Here is a 26,279-nt window from a genome sequence, read left to right as displayed (position 1 = left end):
TATTTTCTGTTCCTTTTCTCTACCCTATAGAGATGGTGATTGACATCTGGAGTTCAAGAATAAGCATAGTGAGCAGGAATTCCGGCAAATGAACAACCTGCTCAGGAAGTCTGTTCTTGCCTTCGACTATCAGAACAGGGTTATTTTCTTTGGCCCCAAAAAGCCTAAGACTGTGTGTACTCAGGGAAACGGTATAGACCCACAGTGTGGAGCCAGGGCCAGGGGTGAGACTCAAATAATAATCAAGTGGAAGAGCGTTGTGTGAAGCCTGGTGGGGGACATTGCCTTTCTCGGCGGCCGAGGAATTGGAACATTCCCCCTTGTGTCAATGTGGAAGTGAATGAATTAAGTTCCGTTTTATGCCGTGCCTGGAAAAATACCAATGCTATACTCGCGTAGTTTCTGAAAGCAAACCCCAAATGCCACTCAGTCTCGGCTCTATGAGAGTCTGTTACAGAGGAGAAGAGTCAACATTCACTCACAGGTTATGGGAAATACCACTGAAGTGGAAAAAGATTATGGCCGTGCATTTTTACTTTTTTGAGGTTATGTACCCTTTGCAACTCTGACAGAAGCAATGGACCCTTGCTCCCCTTCATGTCCCTGACCCTCTGCAAAATATGTAGCCATATAACAACATCCTCTCATCCATGGAGACCCCTGGAGGGCCATAGCCTCAGGTTAAAAATTCCAGTTACTGGGCCTGGTTGGAAACTGAGCAGAAATAAGCTAGGAAGAAATGATGTGGAAGGACAAGTTACACAATGTTTGGTCCAAAGAATAAAACAGAAGCACTGTGTAATTAGATAGTTCTTTGCAAGTTGGTCGGCACAAGGTGGCCATGTGCATCAGAGTGAAGTAAGGCAGACCTCTAGGGTCTGAGGGGAAGCTACTCCGAGCGTTTCCCCAGATTTAGCCAACCATGGTGATCCCTTGACCAAAATCCGCCATGAGGCCAGGATCTTAGTCTGTCACGTTCAGCGCTGGTCCTCAGTGTCTCACTCCAGTGCTTGGCACTTAGTAGGGGCTCAATAGATACTTGTTGAATGAATGAATCCATGAGACTATCCTGGGTTGCCTCACTTCACTCTGGCTTCCTCTCCTTAATTTTGTCGTGGATTTATCAGATTTTAGTTTTTCTTTAGTTGTTCAAGAAATGTTTGTTGAGGTCGGTGATGTGGTGGCATGTGTTAGTTGAATTCACAGTTGGGGTCAATTCTAAAATTACACTAAACTCTTGGGTGGGGAAAAAAAAAGCGGTATTTGTTAGAGCCTTCTGGTGGGCCATGCTTGTTTTCTAAGCACAGAGTGACATGAGATTGAAGAGCTTCTGCTCTGGGAGTGCTTGGGAGTGACAAGAGCCTCAGTTTCTCCAAATGTAAAACGGGACATGAGAAAGAAAATTATGCGGTTAAAACCCTTAGCACAACTCTTAGCACACACCTTCATATTGTCTTAATGAATGCCTGCCATTTTTATGATTACCTAACTCCTCTGCTGCACAGTTTATTGGTTCCTTTTGGGTTCTCTTCCCTTAGCTCACAGCTCTGAACCCCAGAAACTGTTGCTAACTATACGGTGGGTCAAGTGCAGCCTTTTAAAAGTCCCAGAATCAGGGGCACCTGGATGGCTCAGTCAGACAAGTGTTTGGCTTTGGCTCAGGTCTTGATCTCATGGTTCGTGACTGTGTGCCCCGCATCAGGCTCTCTGGTGTCAGCACGGAGCCCTCTTCAGATCCTCTGTCTTCTCCTCTCTCTCTCTGCCCCACCCCTACTTACACTCTGTCTCTATCTCAAAATAAATAAATAAACTTTGAAAGAAAAATGTTGAAGAAAGTCCCAGAATCAATCATGGCTACATTTAAGGGCTGTGAACATTACGACTTTCCTCCCTTCCTATTTTTCCACATTTTAAAATTTCAATTAATAAGCACGTGTTACTTCATAATTTAAAAAGTACTGAATGAGAAAAAGGTATTGTAATAAAAATGTGTTTATCCCATGTTGCTAAATTCAGATGTAGAAAACAAGAACATTTTATCGTCTCTGGTCTGTAGAATCAATTCCAGGAAACCCGGGGGAACCCAACTTGTCCATTGTGTTGCCCACATAAAAATGCCCAAACACAGGTGCCGAGAAAGGAAGGCTGCATGCCGGAGTAGACAGGGATGTGCTGCTCTGTTTTAGTGGTCGTGGGGTTAAGCGCAGGGACCCCTGGCTTCATCTCCCGGCTCTCCCCACTACCCGGCTCTGCGTGCAACTTTGGAAAAATGGCTCAACCGTTTCAGCCTCACTTTCCTCATCAGTAAAGTGGGAGAGACAGATGGAGAGATTCTTCCTTACAGATTGCTGTGGGAATGAATATCAGATACTTCACGCAGCAGAGTCGCTGTTCTATACATTCTTGTTTCCTTTCTGTTTTTCTAATAGCATCGGTGACATCGTCATCCTTTACGTTACGTGTGTACATTTTGCACGCGCGCGTATATATAAATGTGTACATACCTGTCTGTACTGTGATGTTGAATCATCGTCTCAGCCTGATCATGGCCACACTAGAACTCTTGATTTCTCGAACCTGCCCCGCCAGCTGCTCCTCTCTTAGCCTTCTGCACCGACACTCCCCTAGTTGTCCCACCTCAAAACCCGAGTTGTCCTTCACTCCTCTCCCTCCTTCACATCCCAGTGTGGCAACTCTGCTGATGTGCCTCAGAATCAGCCCCTTCTTTCCGCAGCCACTGCCCCCATCCCAGACACAGCCACCGTCCTCGTCCTCTCACTCCCGCGTGAGTATAAAATCTCCTGCCTGCACCCAGTGCCAGACCCCACAGCTGCCTCCCCACGGGGAGCCCGAGTGAGCCCTGACCTGCGCCAGCCTTGGCCTGTGCCACTTCCTTGCTCAGAACTTCCTTGGCTTCCTGTGATGCTGGAAATAAAACCCAGATGGCTTACTGTCCCCCAGATCTCTATATTGGGGAACAAGCACACCTCTTCGATACGGGGCCAGGTAGTTAATATTTTATTTTTTTATTTTTAGTTAAAAAAATTTTTTTAATGTTTATTTTTGACAGAGAGAGACAGAGCATGAGCGGGGGAGGGGCAGAGAGAGAGGGAGACACAGAATCGGAAGCTGGCTCCAGGCTCCGAGCTGCCAGCACAGAGACTGATGCAGGGCTTGAACCCCCGAACTGTGAGATCATGACCTGAGCCGAAGTCGGACGCTCAACCGACTGAGCCACCCAGTTGCCCCAAGTTAATATTTTAGATTCTTTGGGTCCCACAGGAGTCTGTCACATCGCCATCATCTTCTTATCCTTCTTTGTCTTCATCATTGTCTCCCTTTTTTCTCCACCTTTGTTTCCTTCTTCTTCTAACCCTTTCAAAGCGTAGTCACTGTTCTTAGCTCATTGGCTGACAGAGTCAGTTTGCAGTAGTTTGCAGACTCTTGCGCTGCGGGCACTGGCCTCAACTTTTCTCTCCAGCTCATCTGCTCTCACCCTCTGCCTTGCTCTCTCTGCTCCAGTCTCAGTGGCGTTCTTGCTGTCCTTGAGCACACTGACCACATTCTGCTCAGGGCTTGTGCGCTCCTGTCCCCCTGCCCCTGGCACTGTTCCCCCAGGTCTGCTACAGGGCTCACTTCCTTTGCTTGAGTCTCTGCTGGCAGGTGCCTCCTTGGAGAAGCCTCTCTGGGCTGCCTGTCTGTAGGGCACGCCTTTCCACCCCCAGGCACATTCTGTCCCTCACCTGGCTCTACCTCTTGTGGTACTTACTATACATTTACTTGCCTGTCAGTTCTGCTGCCCTTGTATGTAAATTCCTTGAGGGCAGGCTTTGTCTGTCTTGTTCAGCTGTGTGTCTCCCCAACACCCAGAAAGGAATGGGGGTGCTTGGTGGTCATTCAAGAATATCTGTTGCGTGCATGAATAAGTGTAAGAACAATTCTGCTCTGCAGCTAGTTTTCAACCCCTGCAATACCACTCATCTGCAACAAGGCGGCCCTCTTTATAAATTTCCAGCCGTGTTGGTTGTGTCTATTAACAGCACCAAGCTGGGCTCTGAGTGATGGTGAGGACAGTGAGAACCCAATTCCACATGCTGTCAGGGTCTGCAGGCTGAAGCCAAGTGTGGACATGGGGAGGAGCAGGAGGAGGAGGGAGAACAAAGTGGGGTCTTGAAGTGAGGGGAACTGTCCAACTCTCAGGAAACTGATGTCATTAGAGCACCCCTGGATGATAAGTGCTCAGTGGAGCCAATGCCTGACATCTCTTGAGGAGGGAGAAAAGCATGTCTTAGAGCCAGAGGAGGAGCATTGAGATCACTTGTCCTTCCCAGGAACACACAGCCAAGACAGCCTGCAAGCCACTTAGTGCAGACATTGAAGAGATGGTGCTTATTGGGCCCAGATGGGACACCGTGTAAAAATCTGGTATTTCTGGAGCCACTGAGTAGAGAACATGGCGTCTCCCAGCCCCAGGCAAAAGTCTCCTAGAATCTCCTTCTAAGGAAGGGCTTTGGGATTTGCAAACTAGAGGGGTGCATCTGGAGCAGTCAGGTATACCCTTCTCCCACCCCGCACACCCACCCTGCCTTGCTCCAGTCCAGAAACCTTAGGAGAAATGGGTTTGGATCTGTGTCATTGCAAACGAGAGCCTGGGCCCCTTCCTGAGGACATTGTAGGCGGCTACTCAGGAGATGCGCGGCATGGGGTGTCCCATGGAGGTCTCCAGGACGACTGGGTACTATGCACTTTCAAGTTCTGGCTCAGGGTCAGACAGTGAGCCTTGGGTTGGACAGCGAGCCTGGCTGTAAACTTGAACACCGGGCAGGGACCAGATAAGTCCTGGCCTAGAAACCAGGTCAGGGAGTGAAGAGACAGAGAAATCTCTTCCTTGGATGCCTCTTAGGATAGAAACCGGGAGGCATGGGACAAGGGAGCCTGTGTAGTATCCAGATTGGGGATTTTAGGTCCAAGATCACACGTGTAGCTCTTGATTTTAGAAAATAAGACAGCTGTAGAACATGAGGGAAAATGCAGTAATAGTATAAATCAAACTGTCCCTCATAGCCACACCCCAGGAGCCCAAGGCAGGAGATCAGATGGTCTGGGATCTGGTGATGGGTCTGCTGTGTGACCTTGGACTAGTCACTTGACCTTTCTGGGCTTCAGTGTTTTCACATATACAATGGTAATGATAAATCTTAATGTTCTCGTCTCATGAGCTGTTAGGCTCGAACAAGAGAATGAAGTCTTTGTAAAGTTAGAAAGGCTCTAGTCATGCATCACTTGCTCCCTAACCCAGTTGTATAAAGCAGTGTACCAATAGGAACAATAAGCATCCAGTGAGCACGGACCGTGTGTCGGCTACCATGCCCGCTGTTCATATGCATGTTTCACATGGGCCTCACCGTTGAGAGACAGGCACGGTTATCATTCCATGAGCAGATGAGATCACAAGACACAAAGAAGTTAAACAACGTGCCCCAGGTCACACAGCAAGCCGAGGTAGACCAGACTCTGAATTCAAGCAGTTTGTCTCCAGAGTAGGCACTGGGAGCTTGCATTGGGAGCTTGAGGGCCTGTAGCCAGATCTCCAGGCTCCCAACCCAGCCCCCGCCTTGGCTTCCTCGGGGAAGATAACCACAAGTCCGTCCAGTGAAAACAGACCCATCACTATCTCTTCCCTGCAGACTGGTTGATCACTGCCAACCGCGAGAGGCTGTGGGGCCTTGACAGGGCCTGATGTTTACCACCTCCGAGAGCCAGAGGTTCCAATGGGGCTGGTGGACCCCTGCCAATCCTGGGAAGGAGGAGGAGATGCCAGGGAGCAGGGGCTCCTCCGGGTTACGCAGAGCGGGCACATAGCGGGGACCTTCCCCATCCAGGATGGGCCTCCCTCACTGCACATTGGGTGGGCTTGGGGAGAACATTTCCTAGAGAAAGCAGAGGCAGGGAGGCAATCTCTGAAGGACAGGCTGCCATTTTCCATGCCTTGATCAGGTAGAAGAGAAGGAAAGGTGGTCAGCGCCCCCTCCCCGTGCCCTCTTTTGGGACAGCGTGGCCAGGCCGGCTGCTGTTGGCTCAGCTTGCCCGAAGAAACTATTCCATTAAGTGGAGTGTGCTGAGTTCGGCCAACGGAAAGTGGCAGATGAGGGCTTGTGGGGATTCCTCTCCGAGAATACCTCAGGAGCCTTTTCGGATGGACCAGGACAGTGAAAGGACATGAAAACAGGTAGAAGAGGAAGTCTTGAAAGAGCCAAGGCCTTGGGCCTGGACAAGAGAAGACCGGGCAAGCATGGGCCCTGTCAAATATCTGAAGGGCTGCCCTGAGGCAGTCTAGTTCAGACTGAGTTCGGTGGGGTGGGGGAAGGAATGGCAGGGAACAGTGCAAGGAAACATGCAGAAATCTCCAAAGAAGGAAGAACTGCCCTGGGGGCAGTGAGCTGTCCGTCACTGCAGGGGTTCGAGCAGAGGCAGGAGCCCCTGTTGGCAGGGGCCTTGCTGAGGTCGGGGTGTGCACACGGGTAGGAAGAGAACTCAGGGATCCTTAAGGCCTGCACAGCCCTCTGCGAACCTGTGGCTGTGTGAGCAAGTGGGGTGGGAATGGTGTGGCATATTCAATGCAGGCGTGCCTTGTGCTGGCCTCAGGTCTCCCTCCCTGTTCTGTCTCGGTCCCTAGTGACCTGCGACCGCCAGCCCTCACTATTACTTTTTCTTCCTGGAATAACTACGGGCCCTGCACCCTGCCCTTCTGTGCGCTGCTTGTTGCTGGGTGACGCTAGTAGACAATGGGCCAGATGACTCATTCTGGGGCTTTCTGAAGAGACAGCCTGAGTACAAATCTCTTTCCTCTGGATCAGTGATTCTCCATCTTTCGCAGGCATCAGAATGAGCTGCAGGCCTTATAAGACAACAACAACAACAACAACAACAACAACAACAACAGCAACAACAAAACACAGACTGCTGGGTCGCAGTAGAGTTTCTCTTTCCGCAGGTCTATGGTGTGGTCTAAGACTTGGCATATGTAACAAATCCCCAGGTATTGCTGACACCGTAAGTGCAGGGAACGCACTGTGCGAACCACTGCTCTAGAAGACCTACAAAGCCTATAACCATCGGTACAAGGCTATAGATTCAGACAAACCCACGTTGGACTTCCACCATGGAATTCTACCATTTATGAGCTGTGTGATGATAGGTAATTTACCTAACACCTTTGTGCTTCCATTACCAGTTCTGGACACTGGTGATGGTACCACTTTCAGAGAGTTATTGCGAGGATGAAGATGGTGATGTCGATAAATAGCTTAGTGTCTGGGATGTGCTAAGTATGCAAATACTTGATAAATATTAGCAATTTTATTATCAGAATAAGACAATGGCTATTTCAGACACTCCGTGTCCACCTCTATAGGACAGTGGTATCGGAGCAAAGGCGCACATCCTCCTCCAATTGGGCACCCCCCCCACCCCCGCTGATGTAGGACCAATCCCATTGTCATTCCTTACCATCTGCTCCATGCTGGAAGGATGGGGATTCATTATCAGTAAGGCCATCCTTCAAACCTTGGTTTTGTGTCGGGAGCCTGCCACATATTCTGAATGACTGACCTTCAGTGTGACTGCAGGAGCCCGCCTGATAGAAACCAGATTGTGTGTAGGACACAGGGGTGGGGTCATCTGAGTTCTCTGGTCATGTTTCTGTTGGAGCCCCAAGGCCCCCATGGTCCCATCACTCATATCCTGTGGTCTTTGGACCGATAGTTATAATGATAGAAGTGCAGGCTTAAGTCTCCCGCCACAGGGTCTCAAAATGGACTGAGAAAAAAAAATCTAGGGGTGCCTTCAGATGGCCTCGGGCTGCTCTGAACGTTGCTGAAGAGGAGGGCCTGCTGGGAAAATATATGCCAGGTGCAGCCTTGCAGGTACCGATCCTGAAGTGTGTTCCTTGGAGCGGTAGCTTGAGAAGTGTTCCACCTGAAGGATTCTGCCGGCAAATGCCTTTGGGCAGTGGTCCGTTTCCAAATGGCTGCTTAGAGCTCTGGGCTGCTCACTAGCGTGTTTAAGCTTCCCAAAAGTCCTACAGTTAAGACACATAGGTGAGGTGGTTGAACAGACTGAAATGTTTCCCGTCAATTAGTTTTGGGAAACTAGTTCTAGGAACTTAGAGTTTTTCAGGGGCCTTCATATGTTGGAGCTCCCCTGATTTTAAGAGGTCAGTACAATCATACCCATTTCCGTGAAGAAGAGGCTGAGATGTAGATATGTTTACAACTTGCCCCAGGTCACAGAGCTATTTAAAATACTGCCTACTGGGGCACCTGGGTGGCTCAGTCGGTTGAGCATCTGACTCTTGATTGAAGCTCAGGTCATGATCTTTGTCTGGTTCATGGGATCGAGCCCCAAGTCAGGCTCTGCACAGAGCCTGCTTGGGATTCTCTCTCTCCGCCTCTCCCCTGCTCGCGTGCATCAAAATACAGAAATCTCTCTCTCCTCAAAATAAAGAAAATAACATTAGAAAAAATAATAAAATAGAATACTGCCTACCATTGGCGCGATCTGAGGAAGAATTTGTGGATTCAATGGAAGTTTATTTGTAGTGGCAGCAATCATTAAAGCCAAAGAAGGAGAAGCAAAAACCAAAACCAAAAACAAAACCTCCACTAACTGGGAATAGCACCTATTATTTGTAAAAACCCTTTCAGCGAAGTATTTATTTTACTTTTGGTCTTAGGCTTACATTATGATTATGATGTCACCACACAGATAGGTGGAACAGCACAGGTTAAGAGCATAGATTCTGTAGCTACACGGTGTTTGAATCCAAGCAGTGTCACTTACTAGCTCTGTGACCTTGGGCAAGTTATTTGACTTTCCTGTGCCTGGTTTCCCCTCTGGGCAATGTAATTTTCACACCTATATCGTATGGTTACTATGATGATTCAATGAGATAGTACATGCAGACCTCTCAGAATGGTACGTAGCACATAGAAGATTCACTCCTGAAATCTATTTTATTATTAGCTATTGGTTGCTGCTATTAATTCTGTTGAAAATAAGAATTTGACGTAAAGTCCACTTGCCTTGAGAACCCAGGAAGAGGGTATTTAGAAAGGAGCCTGTAGGTCTAAGACTTAATATGGCCTGCTCATTAAGCAGCTGTGCAACTCTGGACAGCTCATTTAACCTCTCTGTGCCTCAGTGAGCTCTTCGGAAAATGGGATCAGGCCAGCCATCTAGCTTAGATCACAGAATGGTTCTAAGAATAACCGCCTGGGTAACTGACATGAAAGTGCTTTGACAAACATGAAATTAGGTCATCGTGAGTTCTCGAGGTCCACATTTGACCCGAGCATGACCAGGCAGGAAGCTGTGGAAGGGGGCTGGCTGGGAAGAACCCCGCTACTCACTGTGCTCTAGGAGCTGAGAAATGCCCACGAGTGTGGAGGCCATGTGATCAATAGCAGTGGTAATTTCACAGCCCGCACAGAAGCCAAAAGTGAGTCATTAGCAGTGCTGAAAGTTTTCCTCTGCTAAACAATGGTGCCCTCATTCTGGGATTTCCCAGGTTGTCCTTGTTGACTTTGGAATAGAGGGTGATTGTGTACACGCACACTGTCTTGGTAGGTGCATCTCAGACATCTGTTTCCTCCTGTTTACCCTCATCTCATGCCCTGCGTACCAGACCCACAGTGCCAGCCCCCTCGGCATTCATAACCGGTAGCCTCTCTTGGGCTGGGGGAAGGAGGAGGCCCTCAGAGGGGTGTGTGTGTGTGTGTGTGTGTGTGTGTGTGTGTGTGTGTGAAGCAATCTCCTGTGAAATCAGGATGCCTAACAAAAGTGGAATCAATTTACCTGCCGCTGCTTTTGTTCCAAAGGAAAAGCCTCCAGAGTCCCCATTGGGGAATAATATTTAACCCACTTCGAGGGTATCTGTGTCCCTTTCATATCTCTATCATGAAAAGCAATGGAATTTCCTACAACACAAGTATTACTGGGGAGCCACTGAGTTCCTCAACGGTGCCCAGGAAGTGTGGACCACAGCCCCTTGGGAAAGAAGACTGCCTCGTAAATTGCTGACCTTAATCCCTGGTGACCAGAACCAGCCCAGAATGAAAGGGCTGATCCCCCAGGGAAAATAAAATAAACAAAACCACACCACCCTCTCTCTCCCCCACCAAACCACAACCACCGAAAACAAAACAAACCAACACAACCCAGTGAGAGTTTGAGGACAACTCCATTCCAGACCGTTCATCTGAATCACTCAGTCGCAAAACCAGAACAGAGGACAAAAATTAGAAACCATTTAACTTTCTTAAGTGCTTTGACAATAGCTATCCATATTTCTGTGGTAGGATTTTTTAAGCTTTTTTTTTTTTTTTTTTGCTTGCTTTAAACAGTTCTATTTCACCTTACATGAACCCCTAGCTCAATGGAACGGGCTGGATAAGCCTTAAAATGTCTTTATGCTACCTCCAAAAATGTCTGCAGTCCCATGCCTGGACACCTCACTGGGGTCAGAGCAGGAGATGTGGCTGTTCAGAGGGTGGGAGAGAGGGAGGAGGGAGGGCTGGCAGTGTGGAGGCCCTTCAAAGGGGGGTCAGAGGTCACCCAGAGATTGCACAATTTCCACCCTTATCTGCCTCATTGAAGGAGTGGGAGGGGAGGGGGCTGGAGGAGGAGCCCCTGGGCCTGGGATGTTGAATACAGCAAATAAATACCAGGGGCACCTGGCAACCCTGGGATCTGAGGGAAAAGCGTGCCTGCTCTTCGGAAGTGTGCTCTAAGTTGCTTGGGACCAGTTTGGCTGCTTTGGAGAAGTCAAAAGCCTCTTACCCCAGAGCTTTAAAGTTAGTCTTTAATTATTTGTCCATTCTTCCTGAAAATTATTTTTTACCCTAAGCTCCTTCTATGTTTGGCAGTGTTTGGGAGGCCATAGAGAAAAATAAGACATAATCCTCGCTCTCCAAAAGCTCTTCTAGCAATATTTAAAAGGAAATGTCCAGTATCCAGGTTCCCAGCAAGCAAGTGAATCTTTAGTGTGGCAAGGTCACCGCGGATTTCGGATTTCTTCCTGAGAGCCTTCCCGAGACGCCATCGTGTCCTGTGTCCAGCCTCCCACAGTTCAGTTGGATTTCTTGTCAGTGCACTTCACAGGGCACAGCGGAAGGCGTTCTATAGAGGGGACCTGGATTTTCCTGGGCAATTATGGGGGAGGAGACTGGATGATCTTTAAGCCCCCTATAGTCCTGACCTTCTGAATGTATTAATTCTGTTTGGTGTAGTGCCAGTGACAAGCCAAACCCTATTCTGAGTGTTCAAAGGTAAGTAAGTTAGAGTACCTGTTCCTAAGCAATTTGTAAGCCGGTTGTGATAATACTCCCATCAGTACTAACATTTGCAACGGCTAATGAGATGTGCCCACCCCCAACTGCAGAAGGAGACAGACTGTTACAAAGGCTGTTGAGAAGATGGAAACAAAGAGCTGGGGACCACAGAAGAGAGGAGAGAGAGTTCTCCAAGGGGAGGGATCTAAGAGAAGTTCACCAACTGAATTAACTTTGCTTTGGGTCCTCCCAGATCTACATGATATCGTTTGGCAGAGAATGGAAGGAAAAGCACTTCTGTGCAGAGGGAACAGCCCGAGCAAAGGTGTGGAGATGTGGCTGTACCCGGCCTCCTCCAGGAGAGTGAGCAGCGTGTCGGAGGGGCCATGGGAGACACTGCACCACTCAGACACTGATCCCCATCCCTGGAAGGAAGAAAGTGAATTGTGGGGGGACCCAGAAGGCCACACTTTAAACACTGTTCAGGGAACAAACCGAAGGCAGTGGCATTTAGCATGTGCACTGGGAGATGCCTTTACATAATTCTTTATCTCGAGAAAAAAGTAAAGGGAGGAGGGAGGGAGAGAAATACTTTGCTAGCCCAGCCCAGCCCAGCCCAGCCCTTTCGAGGAGGGCCGTATTCATTCATTTGTGGGCTTGTCAGTGTGACATTGTATCTGCCTCCTGAAAGCCATACATCTTACTTTCAAACCCTCCAATCGCTGTGGACCCCCTGCAGACCCCAGTGTTCCCAGTGACCTTTTGGCAGGGGGCTCACTCCCCTCCAAAGCTGGTGGAGGGGAGATGGCATCTTCTGTGCTTCCCCAAGAAGGATTAGTGCTTTGCTTAGATTTGACTCTCAGTTTCTAAAAAAGACTGCCTGCTGTGTACTTCCCCAAATCTTTTATTTTCACTTTTATACATCTTCCTCCATATCCGAGATCTCCAGGCCCTCCCAGAAAGGGAAGGGGACTCAGGCTAAGCCTTAAGGCCACTTGCAGAGACGTCTGCTCACAGACGGTCTTCATTTTCCCAGGGACGGCATTTCTGAGATTTCCTTTGTTGTACATAGTACGGCAATAGCGTGCACGCTGCAGAGATGGGGGGCAGGCAGGCCGTCTCAAGTGATGCTCCTGTCTGGCAGTGTCTGAAGTGACTGGACGGAGCCAGTCACTTACCCTCTCGGAGCCTTTATCTGCAAAATGGGGAAGGTGGCTTTTCTGAGCATTGCTGTCATGAGTAAGTGGAAATTGTCCTCTGCCACACTTATGAAACACCTGCCACTATGGCTAGGATTTTCACTGGACAGATGATGCTGAACTCTTCTGTGCTAATTTACTATTCGCTCCTGGTTATTTGGGGAAAAAATAATGGACTCCCTATGTTAAGCTATTAGCTTATTCCCTACCTCAGGGGGTGGCACGCTGCTTGTGGTCTTTCCTTTGTCATCACCGTGCCACGGAAGAGCTGACATCTGTCCACAGTCAGCCTTGCGCGTGGGTGGAAAGGCATCAGCCCACATTCGGGGCAGCCTAGAGAGCTCGTTTTGTCTGATGTTCCCCGGGCTGGCCCCTGCAGTGTCTGAACGTTTCCCCGTTAGTCACTGCTTTGGCTCAAAGAGCGGAAGATCCCCCATTAAACTGGAGTGCGTTATCTGGGAAACACATGAAGCCATTAACAGCTGGACACAAATTAGTTTATCAGACAGGGGCTGGACTTGTAGCATGTAGGAGGGAAAAGGAACTTTATAGATCATCATCTTACAGGTGAGGGAAAGGAGGACTGTGAATGAGCCGGTCTTTGGGACGCCAGGCCTCAAACCGGGCTTTCTGGCCCAAGTCTCTTCCCCTCTTCTTCCTGTCTTGAGGAACAAGATAGACACTCCAGCTTTCGTTCTGGAGATATTTATCACGTGCCTCCCCCAGCTGGGGAGGTGCGAAGAATTCAGAGAAGTAGAAGAGTGGGGAAGACGGACGTGCAAGTAAGCAAATGCTGAGCCATATGGGGGCACATCTCTTGGATGCTGAGGATGGAAAGGTCTAGAACAGGACCCTGTCAGCAAAGGGCAGATCCAGCCTCTGGGGAGAGGAGGGGGTCAGGGCCACAAAGGGTTGCACAGTACTAGGACCTAGGACTCTACCTGGTGGTTACCATGAGAGTACAAGAGAGGTCACGTTCAGGGACCTAGGCTAAGGTGGGGGTCACTGTCTGCAAGGGTGAGTGCTGGACTGTCAGGTTCAGGGAATGGGCCAGAAAGCCATGAGCTGAAAAAAGGGGCCAACGGTTAGGAGGAACAAGGACACACTGTAGGACCGACCTTCACAAGCATTGTTCCCATTGCTTTGTCCCATGTGGTCAACACAGGCTGATGTCTTTCCCTTAAATCACCATCAAAGGACTTGGTGGAAGATCACAGAAATAGGAGGAAGGAGAAGAAAGGTGCCAGGAAAGGCAGCTTGTTGCATGATAAATAGCTCTCCAAGATGTAGGAGGTTTTAAGGAGCTGCTTCTGTTTCTGAAATTCTGCAGGGTCCTGACATCTGCTTGGATGAACTCAAAGCCATTACCCCTGTGAATCACCCATTGCATCAGCAGATTGCTGGTGATGTCAGCGTCCTTTTCTCTACACTTTGCCTTATTCGGGTCTTCATTCTCTATCCCCTGCGTGATTTCAGCAGCCTTCTAACTGGCCTCTCTCCCTCCAGCCTCCACCTTTTCAAACTTGCCTTCTTGCTGTTACTAGAGGGGGGGGGGGGGTCCTTCTAAAATGGGAAGTCAGTCAAATCATTCCCCTGGTTTATAAGGATTAGGGGTAGGATCCCCTTTACAGGGACTTGACCTGCTCCAGCCTTACAAATAGCCCCATTTCCTGCCCCTTGATCTCCACCTTTTGACCACACAGAACCTGCCATGCTTTTTCACCCCTCTATACCCTTGCACATGCTGTTCTCCCTTCCTGGGATGCTTCCCTCCTCTTATTGAATTTGCCTTGATCCTTCCAGATGTAAGCCAGTGTCACCTCTGCGAAATTATTCCATGCTTCCCAGTCTTGTGCATAGCTTTTTTCCTTTATGGCCCAGCTACACACCATACAGCCCTCCTTTGTAGTACCTGTCACATTGTATTGCAACTGTAATTGTATGTGTTCATCTTTTAATAGACTGTATGTGTGGGTGGTAGGGACTCCTCTCTCATTCTCAGTACGCAGCACAGAGCTGGGTAAATGCATTATGGTGGATGTTCAAGGAATGTTGGCTAAATGAGTCAGCATACCTATGGTCTGAAGTGTGTGAGATCCGAAAGGCAAGGCAACAGGATTTATTCTTTTTAATTAAAGCTGGGCATCCTCTCTACTGCCACCCCCCTGATTCCTCCTTGCACCATAAGTGATATTTTCTATCTTTGACCAGCAAATATTTTTTAAATTTTTTTAATGTTTATTTATTTTTGAAGGAGAGAGAGACAGAGTGTGAATGGTGGAGGGGCAGAGAGAGAGGGAGACACAGAATCTGAAGCAGGCTCCGGGCTCTGAGCTGTCAGCACAGAGCCCGATGCGGGGCTCGAACTCACGAAGCGCGAGATCATGACCTGAACTGAAGTCGGACACTTAACAGACTGAGCCACCCAGGCGCCCCTGGCAAATGTTTTGATTGGGAACTAATGCTCATTCAATGACTCTCTGGGAATGTGTAGTTTTTTAAAAATGTTTTGGGTATCCTAGAGAATGTGAGACACCTATAGATGCTTCCCCCCAAAATGCACAAATACCCAGTCTCGTAGCATTTTCATGCAACCAGAAGGTTTCTGGGCTGCACATCTTCCCACCCAGCTCCAAGAACCCCTGGCTTAACACAGCTGTGATAGAGAGCTTGTGTTTTGCTCTCTTGGCCAATATGATCTTGTCCAGCTTTATTTTCAGAGGAAAAAAAATAGTTATTTTGAAATCTCATCTTCTAAGTACATAAGTATACTTTAATATGGAATATGCTTTCTCAAATGACATATGCTGTTTCCCCTCCTGTGTTTCGCTAGGATGTGCCCCTTTAAGCAGCAAATGTCACTGCCTATGTTTCACTCTCCAGAAATATACGTGGTGATGGACATAACAGGGTCTTTTGCAGTCACTCAGTTCAGGTCAGGGCCCAGGCTGGATATGGGATGTGCTGCCCTGGTCTGGCTCTGTCCTTATTGCAGAGGAAGCTGCAGGAACTTAGGACATTGTCAACAGACTTTCATTTGGGAAACATCTACTGAGTTCCCACTACGTGCAACATACTGTTCCAGGCACTTGGGGATGCCATGGGGGAACAAAACTGATGAGGCCCCTGCTCTCATGCAGTTCATAGCCCAGTGGGACAGGGCAAAAAATAAACAAGAATACAAGTTAGCTGAAGTTCACACAGTGAACAGAACAAAGGGAAGACAATAGTAATAGAAGAATATGGTCACCACATTAAGTTAAAAGTCCCTTTGAGGAGGTGACATTAGAAATGAGACCATAGGCAGGTCTAGGGGGAACAGTGATCCAGGGAGAGGGACTGTCAGGTGCAAAGGCCCTGAGGTGGGACGGATTTCAACGTGTTTGAGACAAAGAAAGACGACCACTGTGGTTGGAGCACAGTAGGTAAAAGGGAGAGGATGGGCATAAAGTTGCAGGCCATAGGAAAGAGTTGGGATTTTTCATCTGTGAAGGGAAACCAAATCCTGAAAGCTTCAGGCATAGCAACATTTTGATCTAATTGCTATGTTTGGAAGATCACTTTTAAAAGGCTAGGACCCATTTTATCACCTCCCCTCATTTTAAACAGTTTTGCCTATTGAAATGAATGTGTAATAAAGCAATTCCATGAATTCTCATCATAGCTCTCTATCAGCAGGGGCCAGCCAGGTATTCATCCTAAAATGTCACTGCCGCCCAAATCAGAGACACGTCCTGAGATCTGGGTAGCGGGTGCCATCTTGCCTCGAGGAGCTGGGTTGCTGAGCCTTTTCAGGCTACTGAAAGTTGCCAGGGATCCCAACATGGGCTGGGCAGGAAGGTGAGGAGGTGTCCAGCGCCCCCCTCCCCCAATCTCAGAGGAAAGCACCAGGTAGAGGGTGCTTTCCTAGGCTCCCTAGAAAGAGCCTGTGGCAGGTGGGGCGAGCAGAAAAGGAAACAAAGGCCACACGGCCTTTCCCCTTGTCTGCCTCCCCTGTCATCGCCTGCCCCACCTCCTCCCCGAGGCCCACGGAAGTCCCATCTGTGGCAGCGGCCAGGTGTGTTTAAAAACACTGGAGCCCCGTCCTTCACGTAGCAGGAAACAAATGAGGCTGGGGAGCAGCGTGTGGCTGGGGCAGGGCCTGGGCGACTGCGTGTGTGCGCGCGCGGAGGGGTGGAGGTGCTCCAGCGGGTGCTGGTTCATCCATCCCACACTCATGATTCCAGCTGCTGGGGGGCAGGGGATGATCCCGGAGTGGTTACTGTCAGCCAACTTGAGTGAGTTCGGTGCCGAATGCAAACGCGCACAGAGCCGAGCAGCCACGGGGAGAGGCGCTGGCCGTGTCCGGAGTGAGGACCCGACAGCCACACACCGCGCCCCCCGCAGTCCTCCCCCGCTCCCCCCTCCGTGCCCCTCCGTTTGTGCCGAAGGCCGGCCCGCCTACCCGCGCCCTTCCCGAAAGAGTTAAGTACCTCCCCCTCCTACCGGCTTGCCCCTTCCCCCGTTCCCCCCCCCCCCACACTACGCACCGCGGGGGCGAACCGGCCCACCGGAGAAAGCCGGGGGCCACGCGGAGGGGCCGCGGACCGGCGAGGGGGCGGGGAGCCCGGCAGCCCCGACTCCCGCCCCCACCCCGTAGCGGCCCCAGCGGCCTCCGCGCTGCGAGGCGCGGGCGCTCGGACGCAGGGGGAGTTGTTTGATTTGGCGGAGGCGGGGAGGCCGGCAGGGAGAGAGCGGGGGAGGCACGCGAGCCGGGCAGCGCGGGCGCCGGGCTCCGGGCAAGGTCCCCGCGCGCTCAGCAGCGGCCGCCGGGGTGGGGGCGAGGAGGCCGCGGGCGGCGGGGATGCCCGGAGGGGCCGGGGCGGAGACCACGACGGGCCGGGCTGGCCCGACCTGCCGGGCGCGCGGGCAGGTGCTTCGGCCCCCTCCCCCTTTTTCTCCCGCTTCCTCCCCCCACTTCCCTCTTCGCCCTGAAGTAAGATGAGCGTGATGCTGTGGCGCTGGGAACAGAATAACACCACCATGAAGCTGGTAAGGTGGACTGCAGACCTCACTCCCGGGGGCGCCGTTCCACTTTTTATCCCCCACCCCGCTTCCCATCCCCGCTGGGAATCGTCTCCCGCGACGGAAAGCCCCTGAAACGCATTTCGTACTTGGTGTTTCCCGTATTATTTTGAAGATAGATTTCAGGCTTTTTTTTTTTTTTTTTAAGCCAGGAAAGTCGGGGTGTGTGTGTGTGTGTGTGTGTGTGTGTGTGTGTGTATGTATCTGTGTGTGCGCGCGACTGAAAGGGGTGGAATGGACTGCAATTTCCCCCGGTCCCTTCCACCCACAAATTCCTGGGGTTGCACACGCTCGGGATTGTGTCCTGCGAGTGGGTCTGTTTCCTCACTGCTGTCCCGGGTCGGCATGGTCTGCATCCGCCCCCGCTCCCCGCCCCCATTGTGTTCTGATCCTTAGAGTTGCACGCGGGTGTTGATCTGTATTGCGGTTTGGCTTGTTTTGGGCTGGGGGTGGGGGGGTGGGGAGTGAGCCCAGCTTGAATAGCATCCAGTCCTGTTCTCCCGCCTCTCACAATGGCTTAGTTTTCTTTCTAGTATGCAAGAACCATCTAGGCTGCAGGTACTTTTCCCCTCCTTTTTCAAAAATAACTGCTCATCACTCCTGGGAGGGCTGAGGAGAGCAGCCTTTTCCTCTCTGCCCTAGGGAGCCTGACTTGTTTCTCCAGCCCAAGGAGAAACTGTAACCAGAAGGCTCTTCTCTGGGTTTTTGCTTTTGTGATTTATTTTTTATCAGATGGGTTTGAGGAGACCCTCATTCCCCACTGAAGTCAGCCAGTGCTGTAGCCAAGTTGGCTGCCCCTTTGGATGTCAGCTTCCTCCTGAGTAAAATGGGGCAAGTTCTCACCTTGCATTGCTGGTGTAAGGGTAAGAAACCATATTTGCAAATTTCCTGGCACATAGTAAGAACCTCTACCTAAAGAATAGGTATCATTCATAAACTGGAATTCATGCTGATTGAGCTCTTTAAAGATGTTACCAAAAAAGGTCACAGCTGCCGCATTCGATAACAAGATGCTGAAACAACCTACATTGGTTCTTCATATAATGAACTTATTTGTTGGAAAAATGGCACCTTGCTTTTCATACTTCTTGTGTTATGGTTGGCCTGTCTAACTTTAAGCTACAATTTTACAACTTCTTTTAATGTGCTGTAACATTAGCAGACGTTATGCACCTTTGCTGCACTGTGTCAGGACTCCAGTTCCCTAATCCTTTCCTGGAATCTTTCTCCAACCAGACTGTCGTGGGAGAGCCCAGAGTTTCACACATTTTCTCTGCAAGCTCCACCTGAGATGCCACTCCAGGATATAGCACGGGAAAGTTGGGTCCTGGTGTGGACTAGATAGTGTCAGGCTGCCAGACCTAGAGGCTTCCAAGGAAGAGAGAAGCAACAGAATTACTTGGCATACAGAGAAGACGTGGAGCATCCCAGGGGACAGAGCTTGGTGGCAGGTGGCTGTGGTGAGGGCTGGGATGTCCTCACTGCTTCACCATAGCTGCCTTTTTATCCTGTGGAGGGAGCTTTCCCCAGTGTTGGTCAAAGGTCAGCCTTTATTGGGTCTGTCTGAGTCTTTAGACCTGAGTCTCACTTTTCCAATTAAGTGTGTGAGGACCACCCAACGATAGTTGTGGTCCACCATAGTACTCCCCTACTGGGTGGAGGAGGGGCTGGAGGAGCTCCAAGAAACTGGAAGCACTGGGAGGGCAGCAGCTACTGCCCTTGTGCACCCCACTGCCCCCAGACTGCATCCCCACATTCCCATAACCTCGGCTATACTCAAGCATGGGCCTCAGCTTTTCTGCAGAATCCTGGAAACCATGGCTACGTCATTTGTTCACACATCATTAGCTTGCTTTTTGTTTTATCATTTACTGGCAGGTTGATCTACTAGTTATTTGTTATTTGTGTGCACACTGTATGCAGAGCCCAGTGGTGGTGGAGGCTGTGTTCATTGTGAAGGGCTTTGCTCTCAGATGATTCTTGGTTTGAATTCCAGCCTGGTCACTTACTAATCTTGGAATCAGTTTTCCTCTTTATCCAGCAGAGTCTGAAACATGGGCGTCTATACAGGGGAACAGCTGTTGTTGTTGTTGTTGTTGTTGTTGTTGTTGTTGTTGTTATTTTCTCTCCATGGTGAATGGTTTGGTCTTCTAATGAGCTTGGGGAAAATAAACCTTTCTTACCTTTGAATCATGAGTAGCCCTCAGTAGGAAGGAGCTCTCTGGGAACATCTTGGAAGTCAATTGTGTGTGAATAACCATCCCCAAATGCGCCCTGGGGCCAGAGGTGAGTGTCTGAACTTTTATCACCCATGCAGTTCAGTAAACATGAAGTCAGTTAACCTGCAGGTTGAAAATTCACTGTTCTGACTGAAAAATGGAACCAAAGGTTTTACTTTATGTTCTATTTTAAGGCTAATTGGATCAAAATAAGGCCAAGAGTAATTAGAGGCAAAACTTGAATTTTAATGTGTTATCCCTGCAGGGGAATGTCAGAAATGCACCTGCCCACCTAGGGTAGAAGCCAGGAGCCGGCAAATCCTGCTTCTGTCCAAATCCTACCCGACAGGGTCACCAGGGCCTTTGGTGGAAGTGAGAGGGGCTGACTGCTCAGGCCTGAAACACCTACTGGGAAGGGTAAGCTCCGGGCACACCCCCCTGAGCATGACATGGGTGGTTCTGACATTCGTATCTTTTAGATTCTTCCACCTTAGGCAGGGCAAGGAGAAGAATGAGACCCTTTCTGGAGCAGCTTGGATCTAAGAGCTAAGTGTTCCAGCCAGAGAGACTTGCAGCTCTATTCAGGAAGTGCTGGCTTGTGTGACCTGGGGGCATCGGCAGGCCTCTTCCAGCCTTGGTGTCCTCCTCTGTAAATGGGTCCCACAGCGTCTCACAGACTTACTGTGAGAGTTAGAAGTGTGGTCGGTAGGCAGTGGATGGTTGCTCTTAGGATTAGAAAATGGTCCAGTAGTGTGTGCCTATCTCCATGTGTGGAGAAAAGACACAACAGAAACATTCCTGGTATTAACAGTGCTGAGCTCTGGAGGGAGATTTTTTTTTTTTTTTTTGGTCCATGCTTTTTTTTATAGTCCAGATTTTGTCAATGACAATACATTATGCTTATCAAAAAAGACAAAAAAATATTACTGCTAAAATACTCATATTATTAGCTAACGTATACTGAGCCTTTAAGGTTTATTCATTTCAACCTCTCCATAAGCCTGTGAAGTGGAAACTATTATTATCCCCATTATTCAGGTGAGGAAGTTAAGGCTCAGAGAAATAAGGGACTTCCCTAAGATTCCAGGACTGGAAACTTGTAGAACCTCTGCTTTGTCTGATGGCAAAGGCTGTGCTTGGAACCGCTCTACTGTAATAGCTTGGGCATGTTCTGGAGAGCGGCAGCGCCCTCGGCTGTGCTCAGTATAGGACATATGAGTACGCCTGTGATACACAGGGCTAGGTGCTTCTGTGAGTTGCTACCCCCTGGACACCTGCTTTGCTCAGGGAGATGCTCTGATTGAAGTGGAGAGGAAAGGGAACATAGCGAGCAGGCCTGGGTTGGGTCATCGCCCTTCAGTGTCCTGGAAAACACTTAATGGGGCCCTTCCTCAAAATGAAGGAGAAAGTGGCTCAGAATGAAGAATAATTGAGAGTAATGATGACTGGGGAATGTGCCTCTGACCTTTGACCTTTCCCCCCAGAGGTTGGTCAAAGACCCCCTGGGCCCATCCGAAACCAGGCTAACAAGCAGATTAAAAGAGGTCAGTGGGTTAAAGGGCCCCGGCTGCCTTTCTGCAGCTCTGTTGCTCCCTCCCAAAGTCAGGGATGCTATGGCCCCTGCAGTTCCTGAGCTCCCAGGTTCCGTGTTGAAAATACTACGATCCTTCACCTCTTCCTCCCCTTTCTGCACAAAAACTGCCCTCTTAACAACTTCTAGTTTTTGTTTTTTGTTTTTTTCTGAATAAAGCTCGTTTACCGCTCATCTGGAGGTACTCCCCTCTTCTGCTGGAAAATATCAGTCATTTCCACTATTGGGGACTTCTAGAACTTTCTCCTGCTTTCCACTAATTGTGACTGGCATAGATTTTACCATCTCCCAGGGTATTGAAATCATGTCCATTTTCTGTTAATTCCAAAAATCTCAAGGGAAGAAATTCCATCCTTTCCTGGAGAAACCAGGTTGAAATATACAGGAATGTTTCCATCCGCATTTCTGCTGAGGGTAATGAGCCATCATAACCTTGATACACTTTTTGGAACTGAAACCAAAGCGTGGAAGGAAGGTTTGACTCAGGTTAATTATTGGGAAAATTAAGAATAAAATATTGGGAAGAGAAGAAAGAAAAACCCTGAAAGTAGTAAGTGACTTCCTTTGGATGACATTTTGAGGTAACACATTTTCCTTCATTTTTATGTTAATAGAGACATAGAGATTTATAATCGGTCCCTTTGGTGATGCAGCATTCTTGTGTTACTTATGCAATTGTTTTTGAGTGGACTCAGCAAAAAAAAAAAAAAAAAGGTTTTTTTTTCTTTTTTTGGTTTCGTTTCTGGCTTCCATCACACCTTGCCAACCACCCAGAAGGCGTGTGTGGCTAAGCTTTTCTTTCTGTCTCCAGGGTTGTCCAGGATGTGTGGACCAGACTGCCTAAGGCTGGTGACACGTGGGCTATTCCCAAAGATTATTCTTCTTGACTCAGATGTTGCAGACGTGATGTCATAGGAGATGCAGCCAGGGAGGCTGAGAGGCCGTGAAACAAGACGAGGGGTTAAAATGAGTTGACAGAGGTTTAAACAGAGAAACAAGAAAGTGTGATGGAGATATTTAGGAAGACTGGGAAGTAGGAGAGGACTGTCCTTGCCACCAGAGATACTAACCACATGTGGTCATGATGCTGTGGTGTGGGAGAAGAGTAAACACCTGCATTATACGTTCTCTTTGGCATAGTGAGAGAAGGGCTGCCCGTTCACAGGGACCATGAAGGGACCCTAAGCACAAACAGATCTATAGGAAAACAGGTGCTTTAAACAGAGATTTTACCAATTGCAGTATATGCCTTGGCGGCAGAGGGTCCAGAGGTGAGCCTTGGTCCTCACCTGTAGCTCCTGTCAACTTCTCTGACGTTATAATGAGGCTTCCGGAATTGAAATTGCAGACTATGTTGTTTCTGGTCCGAAACCTTTTGTGAGGAGTCCTGCTCACTAGTGAATGAAGTCCGATTCCTCCACGGTGTGCAAGGCTCTCTGGGTGACAGTACTGTTTTAAATCTTACTCTGTGGGGCAACTTCTGCAAGAATTTGTTCAGTCCAAGCAGCATGGCCAGCCCTGTGATTTTCCTGCCTGACCATACCGCCTCCTGGGATCTCTGAGAGGCAGTAATGCTAGCCTGTCTTTGATCCCATACTGCCCCAAATCCTGAGCTGCTGGTGTGCATTACCAGAGTAGAGGTTAGGAGTATAAAATGCCAGCCTCAGTACCCTCCCAGCTCAACTACCAAGTGCAGCGTGCCCTGGAGCAGGTACTGCCTCGTCTTTCTGAGGCTCAGTTTCTCCATGATGGTGGTAACTGTTCCAAACTTGGGCTTGTTGGGGTTGTTTGATAAAATATATGTCTTTTGAGCGACACCCAGCGCATAGTAAATGCTCAATAAATGTTCGCTTTTGTTATGATGACGTCGGTACATTCATTCATTCATTCAACAGATAATTTATGTAATTATGAAACAGTTACTACATTCTGGGGGATACACTCCTAACCAAAAGGAAATTTTTGCCACGTGGAATTTATACAGGCTCCCTGCTTCCGCTGAAAGTAGAGTGTTCCTATAAAACCTTTCTTAAGATGAAATCATGTAAAGTGAAGAAACAATTGCCATTCATTTATATGGAAATTTTTTTGAGTGTTCTCCGACCCCAAAGACATCCTCTCTTAGGTTTTTCTGATACCTTAGGACACGTCTCGCTAACGGATACACAAAATAAGTCAAGATAAAACACAGATGCTCCCAGACACAGCTCAAAGCCCATGGCAGCTTGAGATGCTGAGTGTAGTTCCCTGGGAAGGAGCTTGGTGGTGCCACTCACTGCTCGGGATAGGCGCTGCCTCGGTCAGGGCTCCCTGCGTCAGGGCTCCCTGCAAAACAAATGCAGAATGCAATTTTTGCTTTTTGCTCTTTTTCGTAAAAGTGAAAATCCCCTCCGAATATTTTTTTGGTGAGCGAAAACAGGTACTAATGTAGGTGTTTCATAAAAGTACAGTGGCATAATGTGAACTTCCGAAAAGTAGGAGACATCTGTATTTTAGTGAAGGGATCAGACAATAAATAAAATGCATATTCCTTTTTCATGGTGATGGGTGGTATGGAGAAAAATACAGCAGGATAAGAAGGATAGGGCGTCCGGGAGAGGTCACCGTTTAACATAGGGTGGTTAAGAAGGGCTTCACTGCAAATGTGACGTGACTGCGTAACAATCGTTATTATTGCTCCTCAGGGAGGCATCGTGACTATGGGTATAATTTATTATCCAAGCTAGAGCACGTCTGAGAGCGAAAGGGGTGCTATCAATAATTGCAGTAGGATGTGGGTATAAACCAGGCCTGTCCTGGGCAAAGTGAGATGCTTTTATACTTAAACTTGCTTAGTCTGAGTGTGGTAAAACCTTGGATTGTAACTTGTTCTGCAAGTGTTCCGCAAGCTGAGCAAACATTTCTAATAAATTTTAACTTAAAAATTAACTTGTTGGGGCGCCTGGGTGGCTCAGTCGGTTAAGCGGCCAGCTTCCGCTTAGGTCATGATCTCGCGGTCCGTGAGTTCGAGCCCCGCGTCGGGCTCTGTGCTGATGGCTCAGAGCCTGGAGCCTGTTTCCGATTGTGTCTCCCTCTCTCTGCCCCTCCCCTGTTCGTGCTCTGTCTCTCTCTGTCTCAAAAATAAATAAATGTTAAAAAAAAAAAATTTTAAAAAATTAACTTGTTAATAAACAAGCGATGTCTTGCAATACAAGTAGCATCTGGTGCCAAATGTCACATGATCACAACTGAGCCAATGGTTCTTCCCTCTGTCTCAGTCTCTCTGTCTTACTGCGGGATTACGGGTGATTGTCAATGCGATGTCACGTTTCCGTGAAATCCTCAAAAGGAGGCAAAAGCAAGTGTTATCAGATAGGTTCCTTGTCAAAGTTGCGTGAGAAGAAAACAATTCCATGGAGCCAAGAGATAGCAGCGATTCCGTTAGTGATAGCAAAAGACGTCCTACACAATAACCCTCCTCTCTCTCGTCTCCCTCACACCAGCCATGAAGGTTTTCAAAGGTAAGTGCAGGTTAATGTTTATTTTCCTTTATGTTTTGTATTTTCTTTATTATTTTGTATTACATTACGGTATTATAATCATTTTTATGTGAATATTGTTGCATTGTGGAACGAATCGTCTGAGTTTCCGTGATTTCTCAAGGGGAAATTTGCTTTGATATACAAGTGCTTTGGATTACAAGCATGTTTCCAGAACGAATTATGCTCGTAAACCAAGGTTTTACTCTGTGGAGATTGGCTAAAAGATAAGACAGACCCAGATTCACATCTTGGATTCTGCTGCCTTCTAGCTGCGAGATCTTGGGTGAATCATTTAATCTCTTGATGTTTTAGTTCCCTCATCTATGATGTGTATGTAATAGGGATTTTGTGAGAATTAAATGGGATAATGCAAGTAAAACCTTCAGTGTAGAACCCAACACTTCATAAGCACTCAATAAAAACTCATTATCATCATCATCATCATCACCAAGGGCAAGCATTGTTCTTTTTTGTATCTCTCACTGTAGGGTCGGGGTTAGCGAGATGCAAAGTGGATTCATTAATGTTAGGGTTAGAAGTGTAGCTTAGTGGTACATTTGGGAGGTGAGCTGACTGGGTCTGCCAATAATTGCTTCCATACATACTCATAGAAATTAAGACCCACAGTGCTTGAACGTTGGACTCAAAGCTCAGATGGGGGACTTCATGCCGGGGCAGCCAGAGGAAGAGTTAGACAGTTGAGTCCAAGACTGACAATTTTGGAAAGTGAGTTCAGGAAGGGGCCTATGACCAGTGCCCCCCAACAATCCACTTCACAATGGTGGAAGCAGGGACCCAGAGAGATGAAATGATCTGCCTAAGGTCTCCTGGCCTGTAACTGGTTTTAATGCATCTGCCATTACCCACCTTGCAAATTGGTATAACAAAGATTATACAGAGCAAGAAGGGAGCACTTAGAATTCCACCTGGAAAAGTTATGCTGCTTTGGAAATGGGCCACAGATGATGTAAGCCTGCCATATCCCATTACCCAGTACTTGGCTAATCTTTGTATGAAACTTGTTTTGGTGAAACTTGAGCCTGGAGAAGCCAACTAAAGTACACTACTTTCTCACTATTGAATGCCTTCTAGACTTGGGCTAACATTTAATCTAAAGAGTAAGGTGATATTTCCTGAGATAGCTGTGAGTTCATGTTTTGAAATTAAATGAACTGAGTTTATTGCGTCGGTTGGCTTTTTTTTTTTTTTTTTTAAAGCACTAAGTATGGTAGTAAATGTTCTCTCTGCAGAGTAATGTCTGGCTGCTGTATGGGGAGGAGTGGGGAGTTGTAGACACGGGAGTTTTCAGTCCTCAGAAGTTGTCTCTCTGCCTCTCTGGTTAGGTACTTTTGCAG

The 26,279-nt window shown here is 48.4% G+C and overlaps 1 protein-coding gene and 1 non-coding gene across 17 annotated transcripts in view; both read left to right on the top strand.

The window, feature by feature from the left end:
- The window catches only part of NAV2 (neuron navigator 2), a 742,917-nt gene that overhangs the window by 398,175 nt on the left and 318,463 nt on the right, over window positions 1-26,279 (top strand). The window contains exon 1 of one of the 16 annotated variants that reach the window (XM_040495646.1): window positions 17,301-17,560. The exons of 14 other annotated variants lie outside the window; for them this stretch is intronic. In XM_040495646.1, coding sequence (XP_040351580.1) covers window positions 17,510-17,560 — 51 coding nt within the window. In that variant the 5' untranslated portion in view covers window positions 17,301-17,509. Of the gene's footprint in view, window positions 1-17,300; window positions 17,561-26,279 lie in introns of those variants that run through there. One more of the 16 variants, XM_040495648.1, reaches the window with a different exon arrangement.
- On the top strand, window positions 1,168-1,239 carry LOC121043997 (small nucleolar RNA SNORD45). The gene has a single exon (XR_005797056.1). It is a non-coding gene; the product is annotated as a small nucleolar RNA SNORD45 (small nucleolar RNA).

This window comes from Herpailurus yagouaroundi, unplaced genomic scaffold (genome assembly GCF_014898765.1).
Source record: "Herpailurus yagouaroundi ecotype Mexico unplaced genomic scaffold, PumYag 187, whole genome shotgun sequence".
NCBI lineage: Eukaryota > Metazoa > Chordata > Mammalia > Carnivora > Felidae > Herpailurus > Herpailurus yagouaroundi.
Note: the sequence above shows the minus strand (reverse complement) of the source record. Positions and strands in the feature narration are given on the sequence as shown.